Source organism: Penicillium digitatum, chromosome 4, assembly GCF_016767815.1.
Source record: "Penicillium digitatum chromosome 4, complete sequence".
Taxonomy (NCBI): domain Eukaryota; kingdom Fungi; phylum Ascomycota; class Eurotiomycetes; order Eurotiales; family Aspergillaceae; genus Penicillium; species Penicillium digitatum.
Window position 1 is genome coordinate 2,141,238 of NC_089387.1, and position 15,959 is coordinate 2,157,196.

At 49.0% G+C, this 15,959-nt stretch overlaps 5 protein-coding genes across 5 annotated transcripts; all 5 read left to right on the forward strand.

Moving 5' to 3' along the window:
* Positions 1–1,050: 1,050 nt before the first annotated feature.
* On the forward strand, positions 1,051–5,386 carry Pdw03_0714 (L-aminoadipate-semialdehyde dehydrogenase; the record flags this gene model as incomplete). The annotated part of the gene is made up of 3 exons (XM_014680490.1): positions 1,051–1,401; positions 1,455–5,035; positions 5,089–5,386. The coding sequence occupies 3 exons, from the start codon at positions 1,051–1,053 to the stop codon at positions 5,384–5,386; spliced, it is 4,230 nt and encodes a 1,409-aa protein (XP_014535976.1).
* A 533-nt stretch (positions 5,387–5,919) lies between these two features.
* Pdw03_0715 (Carbonic anhydrase) lies at positions 5,920–6,816 on the forward strand (the record flags this gene model as incomplete). Its single annotated transcript, XM_014680491.1, has 1 exon — positions 5,920–6,816. One exon carries the CDS (start codon positions 5,920–5,922, stop codon positions 6,814–6,816), a length of 897 nt encoding a protein of 298 aa, XP_014535977.1.
* A 714-nt stretch (positions 6,817–7,530) lies between these two features.
* Positions 7,531–9,419, forward strand: Pdw03_0716 (AAA family ATPase, putative; the record flags this gene model as incomplete). Its single annotated transcript, XM_066099700.1, has 6 exons — positions 7,531–7,558; positions 7,620–7,983; positions 8,213–8,283; positions 8,382–8,889; positions 9,026–9,158; positions 9,252–9,419. The coding sequence occupies 6 exons, from the start codon at positions 7,531–7,533 to the stop codon at positions 9,417–9,419; spliced, it is 1,272 nt and encodes a 423-aa protein (XP_065957427.1).
* Positions 9,420–10,402: 983 nt separating this feature from the next.
* Pdw03_0717 (Alkaline-phosphatase-like, core domain) lies at positions 10,403–13,148 on the forward strand (the record flags this gene model as incomplete). The annotated part of the gene is made up of 4 exons (XM_014680493.2): positions 10,403–10,644; positions 10,700–12,160; positions 12,222–12,515; positions 12,569–13,148. The coding sequence occupies 4 exons, from the start codon at positions 10,403–10,405 to the stop codon at positions 13,146–13,148; spliced, it is 2,577 nt and encodes an 858-aa protein (XP_014535979.2).
* Positions 13,149–14,162: 1,014 nt separating this feature from the next.
* Positions 14,163–14,787, forward strand: Pdw03_0718 (putative endo-xylogalacturonan hydrolase A domain protein; the record flags this gene model as incomplete). The annotated part of the gene is made up of 2 exons (XM_066099701.1): positions 14,163–14,250; positions 14,297–14,787. 2 exons carry the CDS (start codon positions 14,163–14,165, stop codon positions 14,785–14,787), a joined length of 579 nt encoding a protein of 192 aa, XP_065957428.1.
* Positions 14,788–15,959: the final 1,172 nt, after the last annotated feature.

Sequence of the window (15,959 nt, forward strand, 5' to 3'; positions counted from 1 at the left end):
GTGTAGCTTCAAACCGCGACGCTTCTCCTGAAACTCCACCTCGAACGAGACCGGATTTAGCCAACACAGTCTTGGCAAAAAAAATTGACGATGGTATGAAAGCAGCTCAGCACATGATCATCCGAATCTTATGGAGTGGATTGATTTCACCCTCACTTTAAAAGATGAACCAAATGCAAAATAGAACATTTAATGGCAATGTTTCTGGCTAGGACGGGCTGGTTCCTTGCCTAAGATTGAATGTCACACTATGACTAAGCCGATCCCTTGGAATCCTCAAATGACCTCATCGGAAGAGTGGTCCGTGAACCTCATAGGAGCTCTGGAGCATGGTCAAGGCCTCTTGGTTAACGACTGGGTATATGTCCAACTACGTATTGTGATGTTCATCTTTGAATAGACATGATAGTTGAAACTTTCAATCCCTAAACAAATGTTGCACTCATTTACGAGCAACTAACAGTGTGTCATGAACACCCTTGTCTCCGCATATACCCACTAATGGACTTGATGATGCTGTGTGAAGGTTTTGTATAAGATGATATATTTGACTATATATGATGTTCCACCAAGCTATTCAAAAACCAATTGATCTCTGGAAAATACTAGCAAATCTGATCTTGTACATTTATATCTTGATCTTCCATCTAAATGCTCTCTTCACCATTATCAGACTTCTGTGATGGTTGAATTAATTTCTACACTCAGCGCCCAGAAATAGCTAGATTGGGCAAGTATAGTCTCAAAGTTCCAAGTCATTCAGTGGTGAGGTCAGATGAAGGAGATAACTTAAAGCTCCTTGTACAAATGTGCTTTGTACTCTCAACGATATACGAACTCGCCGCTCATCTGTGCTACTCTGGGCTGGAGAAACCTCAACTCCGACGCCACCCCACTATACACAAGGCGGTGAGTGCTCTGTGGGGAAAGCAGCTGATCAGCGCCTCAATTCTCATTGGCAGAAATAGCGGCGAGATCGGACTTGAGGGGAATTTTAATATTGAGTCATCGTGTCTTTCATTCTCCATCTACTTTGAACATATTGCAATAATGGCTGTGGGAACGGCCTCTTTGCAGGACCGCCTGGAGATCTGGGCACAAAGGTTGAGCAACCTGACTGTCTCTCCATTGACTCGCGACTATCCCGATACACAAAAGACCGATAGCAAGAGAGTCATTGAAGCTTTTGAATCTCTTCAACTCCCCAAGGAGAGGCTCTCGGGCTCATCATCCGGATTTACAGCCTTCCTGACTGCTTTTATCGTTCTGGTAGCGCGATTGACCGGTGATGAGGACATCGCTGTGGGCACAAACTCCAATGAAGATGGTCGTGCATTCGTCATCCGGGTCCCCATTGATACCTCGGAGACTTTTGCCCAGCTCTATACTAAAGTCGATAAGGTACGTATGTATGCTTCTTGCCATATGGTCTACTGCTAAAAAAAGACTTGCAGGCATACAAGGAGGGCTCTTCCCAAATTGTGCCTTTGGGCAGCCTTCGCTCGTACATCCAAGAGAAGTCCAAGTCCGAGCGTACCCCAGTCCTCTTCCGATTTGCTGCATATGATGCCCCTGCTGCCTCACAAGATTACCCTGCAAACACCTTCGACACTACTGACTTGGTGGTTAATGTTGCACCCGGCTCAGCCGAGGTCGAATTGGGCGCATACTACAACCAACGTCTCTTCTCGAGTGCTCGTATTGCTTTCGTTTTAAAACAGCTAGCCAGTATTGCTAGTAATGCTGCTGCCAATCCAGATGAGGCTATTGGCCGTATCGATTTTATGACCGAAGATCAGCGCGCACTCTTGCCCGACCCAACATCAAATTTGAACTGGTCTAACTTCCGTGGTGCTATCCACGACATTTTTGCCGCCAATGCGGAAAGCCATCCAGACAAGTTGTGTGTGGTTGAAACTCAGTCGAACAGCTCCCCTCACCGCGAGTTCACCTACCGCCAAATCAACGAGGCCTCCAACATCCTCGGACATCACCTAGTACGGTCTGGCATTCAGCGAGGAGAGGTTGTCATGGTTTATGCCTACCGTGGCGTGGACCTGGTGGTTGCTGTCATGGGAATTCTGAAAGCCGGTGCGACATTCTCTGTCATAGACCCTGCCTATCCTCCGGAACGTCAGAACATTTACCTCGATGTCGCCCGTCCCCGCGCATTGGTGAACATTGCCAAGGCTACAAGAGATGCAGGTGAACTTGCGGACATCGTGCGCACTTTTATCGACGAGAATCTTGAGCTCCGCACTGAAATTCCTGCCCTTGCCCTACTTGATGATGGAACTCTTGCCGGTGGATCCATCAATGGTCAGGATGTGTTCGCCCACGATGTTGCACTGAAGTCCAAGTCTACTGGTGTCATCGTTGGTCCTGACTCTATTCCCACTCTATCTTTCACATCCGGCTCGGAAGGCCGGCCGAAGGGCGTTCGTGGCCGACACTTCTCCCTGGCCTATTATTTCCCTTGGATGTCCGAAACTTTCAAGCTCACCCCAGACGAGAAGTTTACTATGCTGAGTGGAATCGCTCATGATCCTATTCAGAGAGACATTTTCACACCACTGTTCTTGGGCGCTCAGCTGCTGGTGCCTGCTAGGGAGGACATCCAAAATGAAAAGCTTGCTGAATGGATGCAAAAGTACGGTGCCACTATCACTCACCTTACGCCCGCTATGGGCCAAATTCTAGTCGGAGGTGCCTCTGCCCAATTCCCTGCTCTTCATCACGCATTCTTCGTGGGTGATATTCTGATTAAGCGAGACTGCCGCTCACTACAGGGACTTGCCCCTAATGTCAACATTGTGAACATGTACGGAACAACTGAGACTCAGCGCGCTGTCAGTTACTTCGAAATCCCTAGCTACGCCAGCAACGAGGGCTACTTGAACAATATGAAGGATGTGATTATGGCCGGTCGCGGAATGTTGGATGTGCAGATGCTGGTTGTCAACCGCTATGACCCCACCCGTCTTTGTGCTGTTGGAGAGCTTGGCGAGATCTACGTTCGTGCGGCAGGTCTTGCAGAGGGTTACCTTGGTTCCCCGGAACTAAGTGCGAAGAAGTTCCTCACCAACTGGTTTGTTAAGCCTGAAGTCTGGGCGGAAAAGGATCAAGTCGAATCCAAGAACGAACCCTGGCGCGAATTCTACGTTGGTCCCCGTGATCGCCTTTATCGCAGTGGTGATCTAGGCCGTTATACGCCATCTGGAGATGTTGAATGCTCTGGTCGCGCCGACGACCAAGTCAAAATCCGTGGTTTCCGTATTGAGCTTGGAGAGATCGACACCCATCTTTCTCAGCATCCTCTGGTTCGTGAGAACGTGACCTTGGTGCGAAGAGATAAAGACGAGGAACCCACGTTGGTCAGCTACTTTGTGCCCGATATGAACAAGTGGGCCTCTTGGCTGGAAAGCAAGGGCCTTAATGATGATGACTCTGAATCTGAGGGTATGGTTGGTTTGTTGCGACGCTTCCGTCCTCTCCGTGATGATGCTCGTGAGCATCTCCGGAGCAAGCTTCCTACATACGCTGTGCCGACCGTTATCATTCCCCTCAAGCGCATGCCTCTGAACCCAAACGGCAAGGTTGACAAGCCCGCACTTCCGTTCCCAGACACTGCAGAATTGAGTGCCGCTGCACCCCGTCGCCGTTCATCTGCAGTGCAGGCCCTTTCTGAAACTGAGCAGATTCTGGCCCAAGTTTGGGCCAAGCTTATTCCCAATGTGACATCTCGCATGATTGGACCGGATGACTCTTTCTTTGATCTCGGCGGTCATAGTATTCTCGCACAGCAAATGTTCTTTGAGCTTCGTCGCAAGTGGCGTGTTATTGACATCAGCATGAATGCTATCTTCCGCAGCCCGACCCTCAAGGGATTTGCTAGCGAGATTGACCGCCTGCTAGCCATGGAATCATTCGCAACTAGCGATGACAAGACTTTAGCTGCGCAAGCTGCTAATAAGCCGGATGACGAGTATTCGAAGGATGCTGTCAAGCTTGTGGATGAACTACCCCAGACCTTCCCTCGGCGTACCGAGGCTATGCTCACCAGTGAGCCTACAGTGTTCCTTACTGGAGCTACTGGTTTCCTAGGCGCACATATCCTCCGAGACCTACTTACCCGCAATTCTCCCTCCACTAAGGTGGTGGCTCTCGTTCGGGCAAAGTCCGAGGAGCAGGCAATCGAGCGACTTCGCTCCACTTGCCGTGCATATGGTTTCTGGGATGAAGCATGGACTCAGAAGCTGCAAGCCCTGCGTGGTGATCTTGGAACCCCGCAGTTTGGTCTTTCCCAGTCAGCGTGGGACGACCTTACCAACCGCGTCGATACTGTGATTCACAACGGAGCTCTTGTCCACTGGGTCTACCCCTATGCGACTCTTAGACCTGCTAATGTTATGGGCACCATCGATGCCCTCAAGCTGTGCGCCAGCGGAAAAGCCAAGCACTTTGCCTTCGTCAGTTCGACCAGTGCTTTAGATAAGGATCACTTCGTCCAAGAATCCGAACGTATCATCGCCGCTGGTGGAAATGGTATCAGCGAAGACGACGATATGGAGGGCAGCAGAGTTGGCCTTGGAACCGGTTATGGGCAAAGCAAATGGGCTGCAGAATACCTTGTCAAAGAGGCCGGCCGCAGGGGCCTGAGAGGAACCATTGTTCGCTCCGGATACGTTCTTGGTCATTCGGTCACGGGAACTACCAACACTGATGATTTCCTCGTCCGTATGCTGAAGGGTTGCATCCAAATAGGCCTTCGCCCAAATATCTTCAACACCGTGAACATGGTGCCTGTCGATCATGTGGCTCGTATTGTCATTGCCACTGCTTTCCACCCACCTTCCACAGGCGTTAACGTCGCCCACGTTACTGGACACCCTCGTTTGCGCTTTAACCAGTTCCTCGGTGCGCTAGAGCTCTATGGATACAATGTCCCCCAGGTTGACTACGTGCCTTGGTCCACTTCTCTTGAGCAGTATGTCAACGATGGCGAGCACAATGACAAGGAGTCTCAGCATGCCCTGTAAGTACCACACTTTCTTAATCCTCTGGCGGATACATGCTAACCCTCTTTAGTATGCCTCTTTATCACTTTGTTACCTCAGACCTTCCCTCTAACACCAAAGCTCCGGAATTGGATGATGTCAATGCAGCAACGGCTCTGCGTGCCGATGCAACCTGGTCGGGTGTTGACGTATCAGCCGGTGCTGGCGTGACCGAGGAATTAGTCGGCTTGTACGTCTCGTACCTGGTTCAGACCGGTTTCCTTCCCGCACCAACCGTCGCTGGAGCCCGCCCTCTACCTGCTGCTCAGATTAGTGAGGAACAGAAGAAGACTCTGTTGAGTGTCGGTGGTCGCGGCGGTACATCTTGAATTTTATAACCAAAAGGCCCATGTACTTAACCTGATTCTCAAAAGTTTCAATCTTTTAAAAGTTCCTGCAAATAGAGATTCAATTGAACCATTAAAACGTGGCTTGTAGTGTCTACAACCCTGGCAGTTTGGAGTTGTTCGACTCTATCCAAAGAGCCCGATTCGCCGGTTGCATGCTACTCGGGATTCGCCGTAATCCCTCTCCACTCTTTGTTTACTTTCACTGCGGAAACTAGATCGCTTTAAAAATTTCCTCTTTCGTGCTCCATTTATTAGTATTCCATCATGCCTGAAAGCAAGTGTGTGAGCGGTACTTATGCGCGTTCTTGGCACTTCAACTTCCCCATCAATTTTTGCCCGCTCTCTTTCTTATCTCTCATTCCACCCGATCAAAACTGCCTGAGCTCTGTGAGACGTACCGGTTGTTAGGAATCATTGTCGCCCTGGTTATCTTTGTATTCCTCCGGTGTCCCTCAGTCAGCTCACCCTTCACCAATCCCTGTCACAGACCAGCTTCTTCCCTTTTTCTCTCCATGGGTGCTGCGAGATACACCGGGCGAACCGGTCTCATTGCGCGTGCAATGAAGGATTTCAGGTACTCACCTGGTTCCCTGCTCACAACTCAGTCTCGAGTGACGCGCAGCATGACCGCTCTCTCGTCATCGCCTCCCATCAAGCCCTTCTCAACCTCCACCTCCTTCTCCTGCGCCAGTCACCAAAGCACCAGCGCAGCATCACCCTCGGGCGTGCAGGCAGATCTCAAGCCTAAGAGCCAGGCTGAGATCGCTGGCACGGATCCCACAGATCGATATGCAGCAGGCCTGCGCCTGAACAAGGAGTGGGCTGCACAGACAGCCCGCAAACAGCCCGACCTCTTCCCTACCCTCGCCTCAGGCCAAACGCCGCAGATTCTGTGGATCGGGTGCTCTGACTCTCGCTGCCCAGAAACCACATTCTTGGGCCTCGAGCCCGGCGACGTCTTCGTGCATCGCAACATCGCCAACGTTCTCCACCCAGGCGACCTCAGCTCCTCCGCCGTTATCGAATACGCCGTACAATACCTGCGCGTCAAACACGTCGTGGTGTGCGGGCACACATCTTGCGGTGGTGTCGCGGCTGCCATGGGCAATAAGAATCTGGGTATCTTGGACCCGTGGCTATTCCCTCTTCGCCAGCTGCGCGAGCGCAACCTCAAACTACTTCAGTCAATGCCTAGTGATGAGGCAGCGTCGAAGTTGGCTGAGTTGAATGTTCGCGAGGGCTTGAACATTGTCAAGCAGAAGAGTGTTGTGTTGAATGCCATCCGCGAGCGAGGACTTGAGGTTCATGGCTTGATCTATGATGTTGGATCGGGCGTGCTCAGTGAATTAGACACCCAGGATTCGGAGGAGGTTATCAGGGCTCGTCTGACGGCTTTCCACACGGAATAAGTTGGCGGGGTTTTTTCGGAGTTGGGGGGGGGGGGGGTTTCGGCCGAAGGTCAACTCATTGCAAATGTAGAACTCCGTACAAGTGTCACATGGAACATCTCTAGATAGCGACTGTGTTTTTTGATGAATTGATGATAAAGATAAACCATGTAGAAATCATCCCTTTTTCTGGCCCTGGGGAAAATGTCGAGGCTATGCAATGCCCATAAATATGGAGTACCGGATGGCATGATGTGTGTGGATCAGGGGATCCGCAATGGCCAAGGCAGTAGATCGTGTAAATAAGGCCAATTACTGTGAAACATCTTTATATCGTATTCAGGTCCAATCAGGGACTTTTATGGTTGTAGGGCTCTACTTTGTGTGTGTTGTATACGAAGCACATTGCATACACACCTTGTGTTGGTGAATAGCAAATTGTAAAGTGTTCTTGTCTAGCAACTTCATCCAAAAGGTACATGATTCCTCCACCATTTAATTACGCCTACAACATAAGTTAGTTTAAAAAATAAGATCCGTAATAGCATTGAGGAATCGAAATTCAATTTCTGAGAAGGTGTAATAGTAATATAAGAGGGGGCTCATACATTTAGGGCAAAAATATAAGGGTAATCCCTCCTTCCATTCCTGGCTCCTTCTCTGAGTATTTGAAGTTTCCCTTCACCCTCTTAGGTCAAAGTCTACCTTTTCTTCTTCCAGTTCTTGACATTCAACATGGCGATCGAGATCTCAGATGGTGTTGGTGAGTCTATGGCCCTTCTAATATTCGACTATCATTCACCTAAACACGCTAATAATCAAAGCCATCGGTGATAGCACTACAGAACCCGAGACCAAGGATATCCAGTATGAGCCTGTGGGCACCATCTGTGATTTCCGCACCCTCTATCAGACAAATCCCGATTCATTTGACGAGCGGGCATGGAGCAAAGAAGTACCCATCGACTTACCTGATCCCGTCGAGGATGCAGAGTCAGCGCAATACGCACTTCTCGTGAGGAAAAAAAAGTGCTATTATGGACGCAGTAGCTTGTCGGTTCATTCTATCGTAGTACAAAGCGAGCGTCTCAAGGTATTTTTGAAAAAGGCGCTAAAGAATTATCCTGGTGTCATCCCGACCTTGCAGCGCCTCGAGATCAAATCACCTTTCCGGCCTTTTGTTCATCGGTGGGAAACCATTACCAAGCTGCGAGATAAAAGAGCAGGATTCAATAACCAAGGCTCATGTAGATACATTCTTCCGAATCATGGACGAGGAGCTCAGTTGATGTCATTGACCGCAAAACCGATCTAGTTGCTAAGGGAGTCATCACACCCACGGGTTGGCTTGGCCGATTTTGGAACCGCAAGACGTAGTCCTTTCCTTGGATGATGAAGTGCGTGCATATTTGTTCAGGCAGGTGTCATCGGAAGATGAACCATCGCAAAATGATTATTTCGAAGTCGAATACGTTGAGTTCAACGGAAGTAGGTTCGGATACAGTTACGCCGGGTTCACCATACAAGCTTTCCGGGCACTATACCAATTCCCTCATTGCCTATCTTTCCACTCGGGTACCACCCAGAGAAGGATACTATCCAGAAGGTGTCGACTGAACGGGGCAAGAAGTGGGAAGCATACAAAGAGTACCATTTCAGATCCTATGAACGGGTATCAAACAGCAAGAACTCCAAAAGTCGGGACACCAATTTTAAGGACACCAAATACCGTGTCAAGAGTCGCGTCATTATCGACACTGAGGTATACAACCTTTCTGAATCGACGAGGTCAGTTCAAATTTGCAGGGAGATTGATGGAGAACTGGACGATTTGCAGCGCCTGGTTGCAACCCCAATACTTTATGGATATTCTCTGAATGACAAGGGATGGTGTTCGTTCCATGTGAACCATTTGAAAGACATTGAGTGGAATGAGCAGGCCGTTGGGTCCCTAGTTCTACTGCGGGAGCAGCAGGGACTCAAGGAAGTGATCTTGGCCGTTGCAAAAGCTCAATCAAGGAAAGTGGATGAATTCGATGATATCGTTCGGGGCAAAGGCAAAGGGTTCATTATGCAGCTTAGCGGCCCTCTGGGGTCGGAAAGACCCTTACTGCGGAAAGCGTCGCCGAGGTCATGAGGGTTCCTCTGTACGTCATGAGTGCGAGTGACCTTGGAGTTGACTCTAGAGGGTTTGAAACAAAATTGAAAAGCATTTGGCAAAGCCCTAAAGCCCTAAGCTTCCCAAGTGGGGTGCTGTTCTGTTGCTTGATGAGGCCGATGTCTTCATGAAAGCCCGTGATTCAAACAATCTCGCTCGCAACGAACTTGTCTCAATCTTCTTGAGCATGCTGGAATACTACGAGGTAAGCTCCAATCGCAAGATCATCGAGGCCAGAAGAGATGGGAATAATCATGCAAAAAATGACATGTTACTGATCTTCTATCTTTCTCTTCAGGGTATTCTCTTCTTGACCACCAACCGTACGCAGAATATCGATCCTGCCTTCGAGTCTCGGATCCACCTTTCCCTCACCTACAAGGATTTCGATGCAGAATCCAGGCGCCAGAGCTGGGCACAGTTCCTAAGCCACTCAATGAACAATGAGGCCTTCACGGATGAGTAACTTGACCAGGTGGCCGAGTTGCAATTGAACGGTCGTCAGATCAAGAATGTGATCAAAACAGCTAGTCTCCTGGCTTGGTCCAAGGAACGTGAGCTTCGATATGAAGATCTGATGACGGTGCTTGCTTTGAGAGATATGCTAAAGTAATGCCTGGTGAGTGATCATGAGAGAGTAGCTACATAGCTAGTGATACCCCATGGACTTAACATCCGATTTCCTAAAAGGGAGGGAGGAGGGGGGGATAAAAACCACAAGTTTAGGGCTCAACTTTTTTTTAGTAATTTTCTTCCAACATGGTGATGCGTAAATGCCGTTAAATGTTAGGGGGCACTCGGTTACCCGTTTACCGCCGACGGGTCCCACAAGGAGCACATACCCGACACAATCAGCCAAGACATTCACTTCTCGTTCCATCGAGTCATGTTTATACAGCCTTGGCTCTCACTACCAAAAGTTTCCGGCATAGGGGTCCCCTGAACCACACTTGTCCATAGGGCTGTATGGGGCTCTTCGTTCTCGTTCCCGGATACGCAGACACCGGCCCACTCGGTTCCACTCGGCATGGGTAATGTTGAATGTGCAGTTTGAAGATGATCTGGCTTCTCAAGGCTGAACAAATGTTATTACCCCGGCACGGCGATCACTATCTAAAATAAAAAAGACTTCACCAAATACACCAAAAACATCAAAACACCATCTCCAGAGCTGAGCAGTGACCCCTGACTCAGGTCCACAGTGTGTTGGCTAGTGCACCCGCACGATCCGACGATTTCACAACATTCTAGTCCTCCAATTGAGGTAGCGCCCCCATGGCACAACTCCGATAGTATGCTGCTGTGGAGCACGCGAGTAGTCAATTTTTTCTCCTGATTTTTCTCGTTCATCTCTTTTCTCCTCTGCCCCTTATATCGTGATAATCGGATTGGCAAACAGTCCGTGTCGAAAGATTTCCTAATGTTGGCCACTTTTCGAGTTGGGCCATTATGATTGTCACTCGTTTTCATCATCCGCAGCGCTTGATTTTATCTATTTTGGTGCTGTCCGGTCTCTGTTCCAAATTGCTTCACATATACCAACATCGATCTCTTCCCCTATACCTTTTGGCCCTCTATTTTCCAACCTTCTTCATTGAGGAGATCTTTCTATTCGTTACAATATGGATTCTCTTATATTCAACCTCCGGTCGGTGGTCAGTGGCCGCCGTTGTCGGCTCGGCGATTGTCGCGTTGGTTCACCTTTTCCTCAACGCGACGGGCAACAAAATTGACTTTTACCCTCAGATCCATTGATTTGTTAGCAACGTCTTCGCAACTTAGCTTCTATTCACAGACCGGCAGTGAAATTCGATGGGATGCAGCCAGGTCCGTCGGCACCAGTCGGCAGGGAATGAACTTGATAATGAGCGGACTGGTCCCTATGGCTACCGCTACAACAGTGATCACGGTAGCTTCCTGGCTTATGGCTCCAGGGATCTGGAATGCCATGACTCGCTGGCTATGCTCCCTCACTAATATTGGAGATGCCAAGACTTCCGCCGTGTTACCGGGGCCTTCAGATCTGAGAAATCTAGTGTCGAAAAAATATCGCCTTTGGACGCTTGTGTGTACTGGTATCACGATCGGACTCTGGCTTATCCGCCCACCAGTCCCATACAATCATTTGACGGGAGCTCTACCCTTCATCATGCTTGGCGAACACTCTCGAGCTCGTCGGATGACCATCGAAACATTCCCACTGCCTGAGTTGCTGGCGGAGCGATATCGTGAGCCTGCAAATGGGTACTATAGGGGGTGGGCACCGACATTGAATGACTCGGGTAACATTGCCTATGGAAATAACAAGCCAGCCTGGGCGCAAGGCCCTCTACCTGCTGCGTTTGAGAGATGGATTGTGAACCCCGATTCGAACACGACCGAAATCATCTTAGGAGCCTCTAACTCGACCGTTCGAAGCGTGCCGAAGAGAGGCAAAAAAGTATCCAAGTCTAAAAGCCATAGAAAGAAAGCAAAACCGCGACACTACTTCTATAATCCCGTTCAGGATCCCATGAGGATAAGCAACTTTGACCTGGAACCACTTATTCCCCTGCAGGAGGCTCTGAAGGACCATGCCATTCCGATCAATCATATCGTCTTTGTGTTCTTGGAAAGTGGTAGAAAGGACCTATTCCCCCTCAAAAACGATTCTCGCTTATACAACCAAATCCGCAAATCACATGAATTATACGATGAGCAGGATGAAGCTGATCTACATGACAAGCTGTCTCAGATTACTCCCGTAGCAGAGATGCTTACAGGGGAGCAATCTGGCTTCGGCACCTCGGTTAATTCTACGAATCCCGGACTGGGTGGTCTCAGCTTCGACGGGATATTGTCCGGTAGCACTCTCTCTGCGAAATCCCGTCTTGTCAACTACTGTGGTCTTGCACCGCTCCCAGTGGACTTTATGCATGAAAATGGCATTATTCCATACCAGCCTTGTCTGATGCATATCATGGATCTATTCAACCAGCGCAAGAACTCTTCTGCCTCTGCAAACTCCTCTATCTCTGGGAATTCCACCAACAGTTATCTAGAACGGCAGTGGCAAACCATTTATGCGCAGTCTGTCACTGGACAGTTCCAGGGACAGGCTCTGCTTATGGATCTGCTCGGTTTCAACCAGACATTGTACTCGGAAGACATCAATGTGAAGGACGCCAAATATTTCCATGAGGAAATGCAAAAGATCAACTATTTCGGGTATGTTGTCAAACAGGAACCCGGCAGCTATTAATTGCGTGTCAGTACTAACTTGGTATAGTTATGCTGAAACCGAGGCCCGCCCCTATATCAAAGACTTGATCGACGAAACACTTCGTCAGAAAAAGAGACTCTTCCTTTCGCATTTCACCAGCACCACTCACCACCCTTGGGGTACACCCGAAGGCTGGAATCGAGAAAAATATTTCGGCAATGTCCGCAAATCACAACGCGAACCCATGGACGACTTCCTCAACGCCAACCGCTTCGTCGACACATGGCTCGGTGACTTGATGGGCATGTTGGGAGAAGCCGGTATCGCCAACGAGACCTTGACGGTCTTTGTTGGAGACCAGTACGTATAATATTTCACTACCCAACAAACTTGACATCTAACCCGTAAAACAGCGGCCAAGCATTTAGAGGAGACTGTCCCGTCACAGGAACCTACCACAACCCACATATCAGCAACTTCCGCGTACCCTTACTATTCCACCACCCCTTACTACCCCGCATGCACCTCAATGTCAACGGCAGCGCCGTATCTATCCTCCCGACAATCCTCGATCTCCTCGTGAACACCAACTCCCTCAATGCAGACGACACCGAAATTGCCCTGGATCTGATGAACGAGTATGAGGGACAGTCCCTCATCCGGCCATACCGTACCTCGCACAATGGCCGCGAAGCCTGGAACATGGGTGTCATTAATGCCGGTGGCTCAATGCTTAGTGTTGGCTCTGCTGCTGTGCCCTGGCGTCTCAGCCTACCATTGAACAATGACTTCGAGTACCGGTTCACGGACTTGAGTGAGGACCCGTATGAGCTTGATCCTGTTGCCTCCTGGACTATGCCTGCGCTTGCTGCGGAGATTTATTCCAAGCATGGGCCTGACGCTTCTAATTGGGCTCAGAAGGCTGAGAAGGTCGGTCTTTGGTGGGTTGCTGAGCGGAAGAAACTTTGGAATTATAGTGATTCTGATGAGTGAGGCACTGTTCACTATAGTGGACGGCTTATGTTTTGTTTTCTTTTTTTTCATGGTCATTGGAGCGATTTGCATAGCATACACTCTGGGGTATGTGATTTTTTGGGAGCTGGCTACCCAGGGTTAGTTTGGTTGCCTTCCGGCTGTGTATAACATTCAGGTTGGGTAGACTGACTGTATACCCATACAGTACATTTTTGCCTTTTTTCTATTCGTATCGATTCTAGGGCAGCTATGAGCATGGAATAGTCAAAACGTCAAAATTGTCACTACTGATGTTTCATCAACAGCATCTGTCGAAACCTATATCCCGTATTTCAAGTCTTGCGACAAACCCCACATTTTAGCGCCTAGTAAATCACCCCCCTAACCAGCCCAATTTTAATTTTTCTTCTTATACCTACTATGCGCTCCTTTGGCGTTGAATCTCTAGAAATGGGGGCATATAGGGTGAGCTTTACCCTAAGCAACACTCTGGGATCTACAATGACCTAGATACAAGGGTATCTACTTCAAAATCCGCCGTCGAATATACAAACTACCGTAGCACTGTACCGTATTAGAAAGCGGTTTTAGAGTCAAAAATTCGTCCTTAAAACCTCGTACTAACCGTCTACCGATTTTTGACTGTCACAGATAACCATGTGCGCTGCTATAAAATATTGGTCCTGGGCATGTCAGAGCGAGAGCTCTGACACAATGGTCTTGAGAGAGGGTACCTAGATGATCTACTATGAAGTTGTAGATATAACTGGAAATCTCTGTCATGCGTGGAGAGAGAGGGAGAAACTACCTACAGGCACTAGCTAGACTAAAGTACTGGGAGCAACCGGGGAAGTCACATGCCTTCCAACATTATGATATGTCCCGTTTCGATCAGGGACAGTTATCTAATCCCCTACCACACCCTTGACCGCAGATACCACAACAGCCTTCAACATTGTGTTGAAAGGGAGAGCCATCCGCCGAGCGCTTCAGGCAGAAAGTCACCCCGATTCACAGAGGCCTTGGGTACTAATGGCTTGTGTACAAGACATTCACATCGCCAGGTCTTCTTCATGCTTGCTGTGCCGACAAGCTCCAACTCCAGGAACGACAATCCTCGGTACGTCGTCTCCTCCCTAACTTTGCTTGTCTAATCCAGTTCACAGACCTGAGTCAAAACCTGCTTGTTGTTCCAGAGTGCAAAACTCAAATTATCGATAAATATGAGTACCTTCCTCTGATCAAGGATAGCGATGGCCCTATCTCAGGTGTCTTCCATGATGGATTTGACCCAGCTTCCAATTACGTTTCAGAATTTGGAGTTACCTGCAGTCGCTCGTGTCGGGGCGGAGCCTCAGACCTGCTTCCCATCGATATTCGTCTTGAACCCCCGGCAGTTCCTCCCGGCCGAGGCTCAATAGCGAGTACTTGGTATATGACAAAAGCTTCACTCAATGGTCTTGTCAAGGTGCAGGTCTGCAGAAATCAGTATCAGTCACATCATCCAATATCGGGTCTGCTGCTGTTTTTCACTGACGAGCATGTCGAATCGCTCAGGCAGGCGCACTGGGACTACGATCTAAGTCAAGAGATTCTCATGCCTATGTACGTCGAAAAAGGTACCATCGGTGGACGAGCTTACATCAAGGACATCTGAGAGAGATGGTATTCAGTCTACAAATGAAGCTATAGATGAAACTGGAGATCTCTGGGCGGGTTGGGTTTTGGGTACCCGCGGGTTTTACGCGACTCAGGAATAGATAGATCCAAACGCACGACGCGACTGGAACAAAATCCACAATCAAGTACCCAGGATGAAAAAAAACCCCCCTTCTTCCAATATCAGTGGCCCTTTACTTCAGTATGGCGTCTTCTTCCTCATCATCGCGATCAATACATCGGCCTTTCAGTCCACTGCTCTCCATTGAGCCGTCATCTGACGGCTTCTTGGATTCTGATATTCAATCCTCCGTAAGAAAATGGTCCCTTCCACTAGCCTCTGATTGTTGCGGCGCTACCTACGTGTATACTAAGATGGACCGCAGCCTTTCACAGAACCCCACAAGACATACGACATAACTACTCGAAGACCTCCAGCGACACTCCGACGTGTGGGACCTCAGCACAGAAAGAAATGGATTGCGTACGAGTCGCATTTAGAGATGGAGTTTCTTGAATGGTGGAAGGAAATAGAGTGCGGCCAAAAGCTGAACGGAGAAGGCCAATCCCAGATCAAATGGTCCACCGGATCGCGTCACGCTGATGTGTGGAAACACTTTGACCAAGTGGCTGATATTGATTCTGGGCGCCCTCGAGTCATCTGCCAGGCTTGTCTCACTGTGCTTGATCATCCACAGTATAAAGGGAATGGGACAAGCGCCATGAGTAGACACAAAAAGTCTAATACTTGTCGTAAAGGGAAGAAAAAGGGACTTAATCAGTCATTGATTTCGGATTCTTTGCAGAACCATTTCACGAGAGACTCAGCCAGTATCCACAGAGTGACGAAATTTCAAATCGAGGAGCAGATATTGAAGACAATTACGTGTCTTCGTTTGCCTTTCCAGACGGTGGAGAACCCGGTGTTTCAGAGGCTACTCAACCTTTTATCTTCTGGTCCCGGAGAATTGGAACTCCCGTCAGCGAAGACCCTGCGGAGACGGCTCCGGGATGCAGTCAATTGCCAGCAAGAGTTACAGTTACAAGATCTGCCTGAAGATGCCAAGGTTTCCCTCGCTTTTAGATTGTTGGACCAGTCCATTTCAGCAGGCATTCATGACAATCACGGTTTATTTCATCGACAAAGATTGGAACTATAGGGAAATGCTC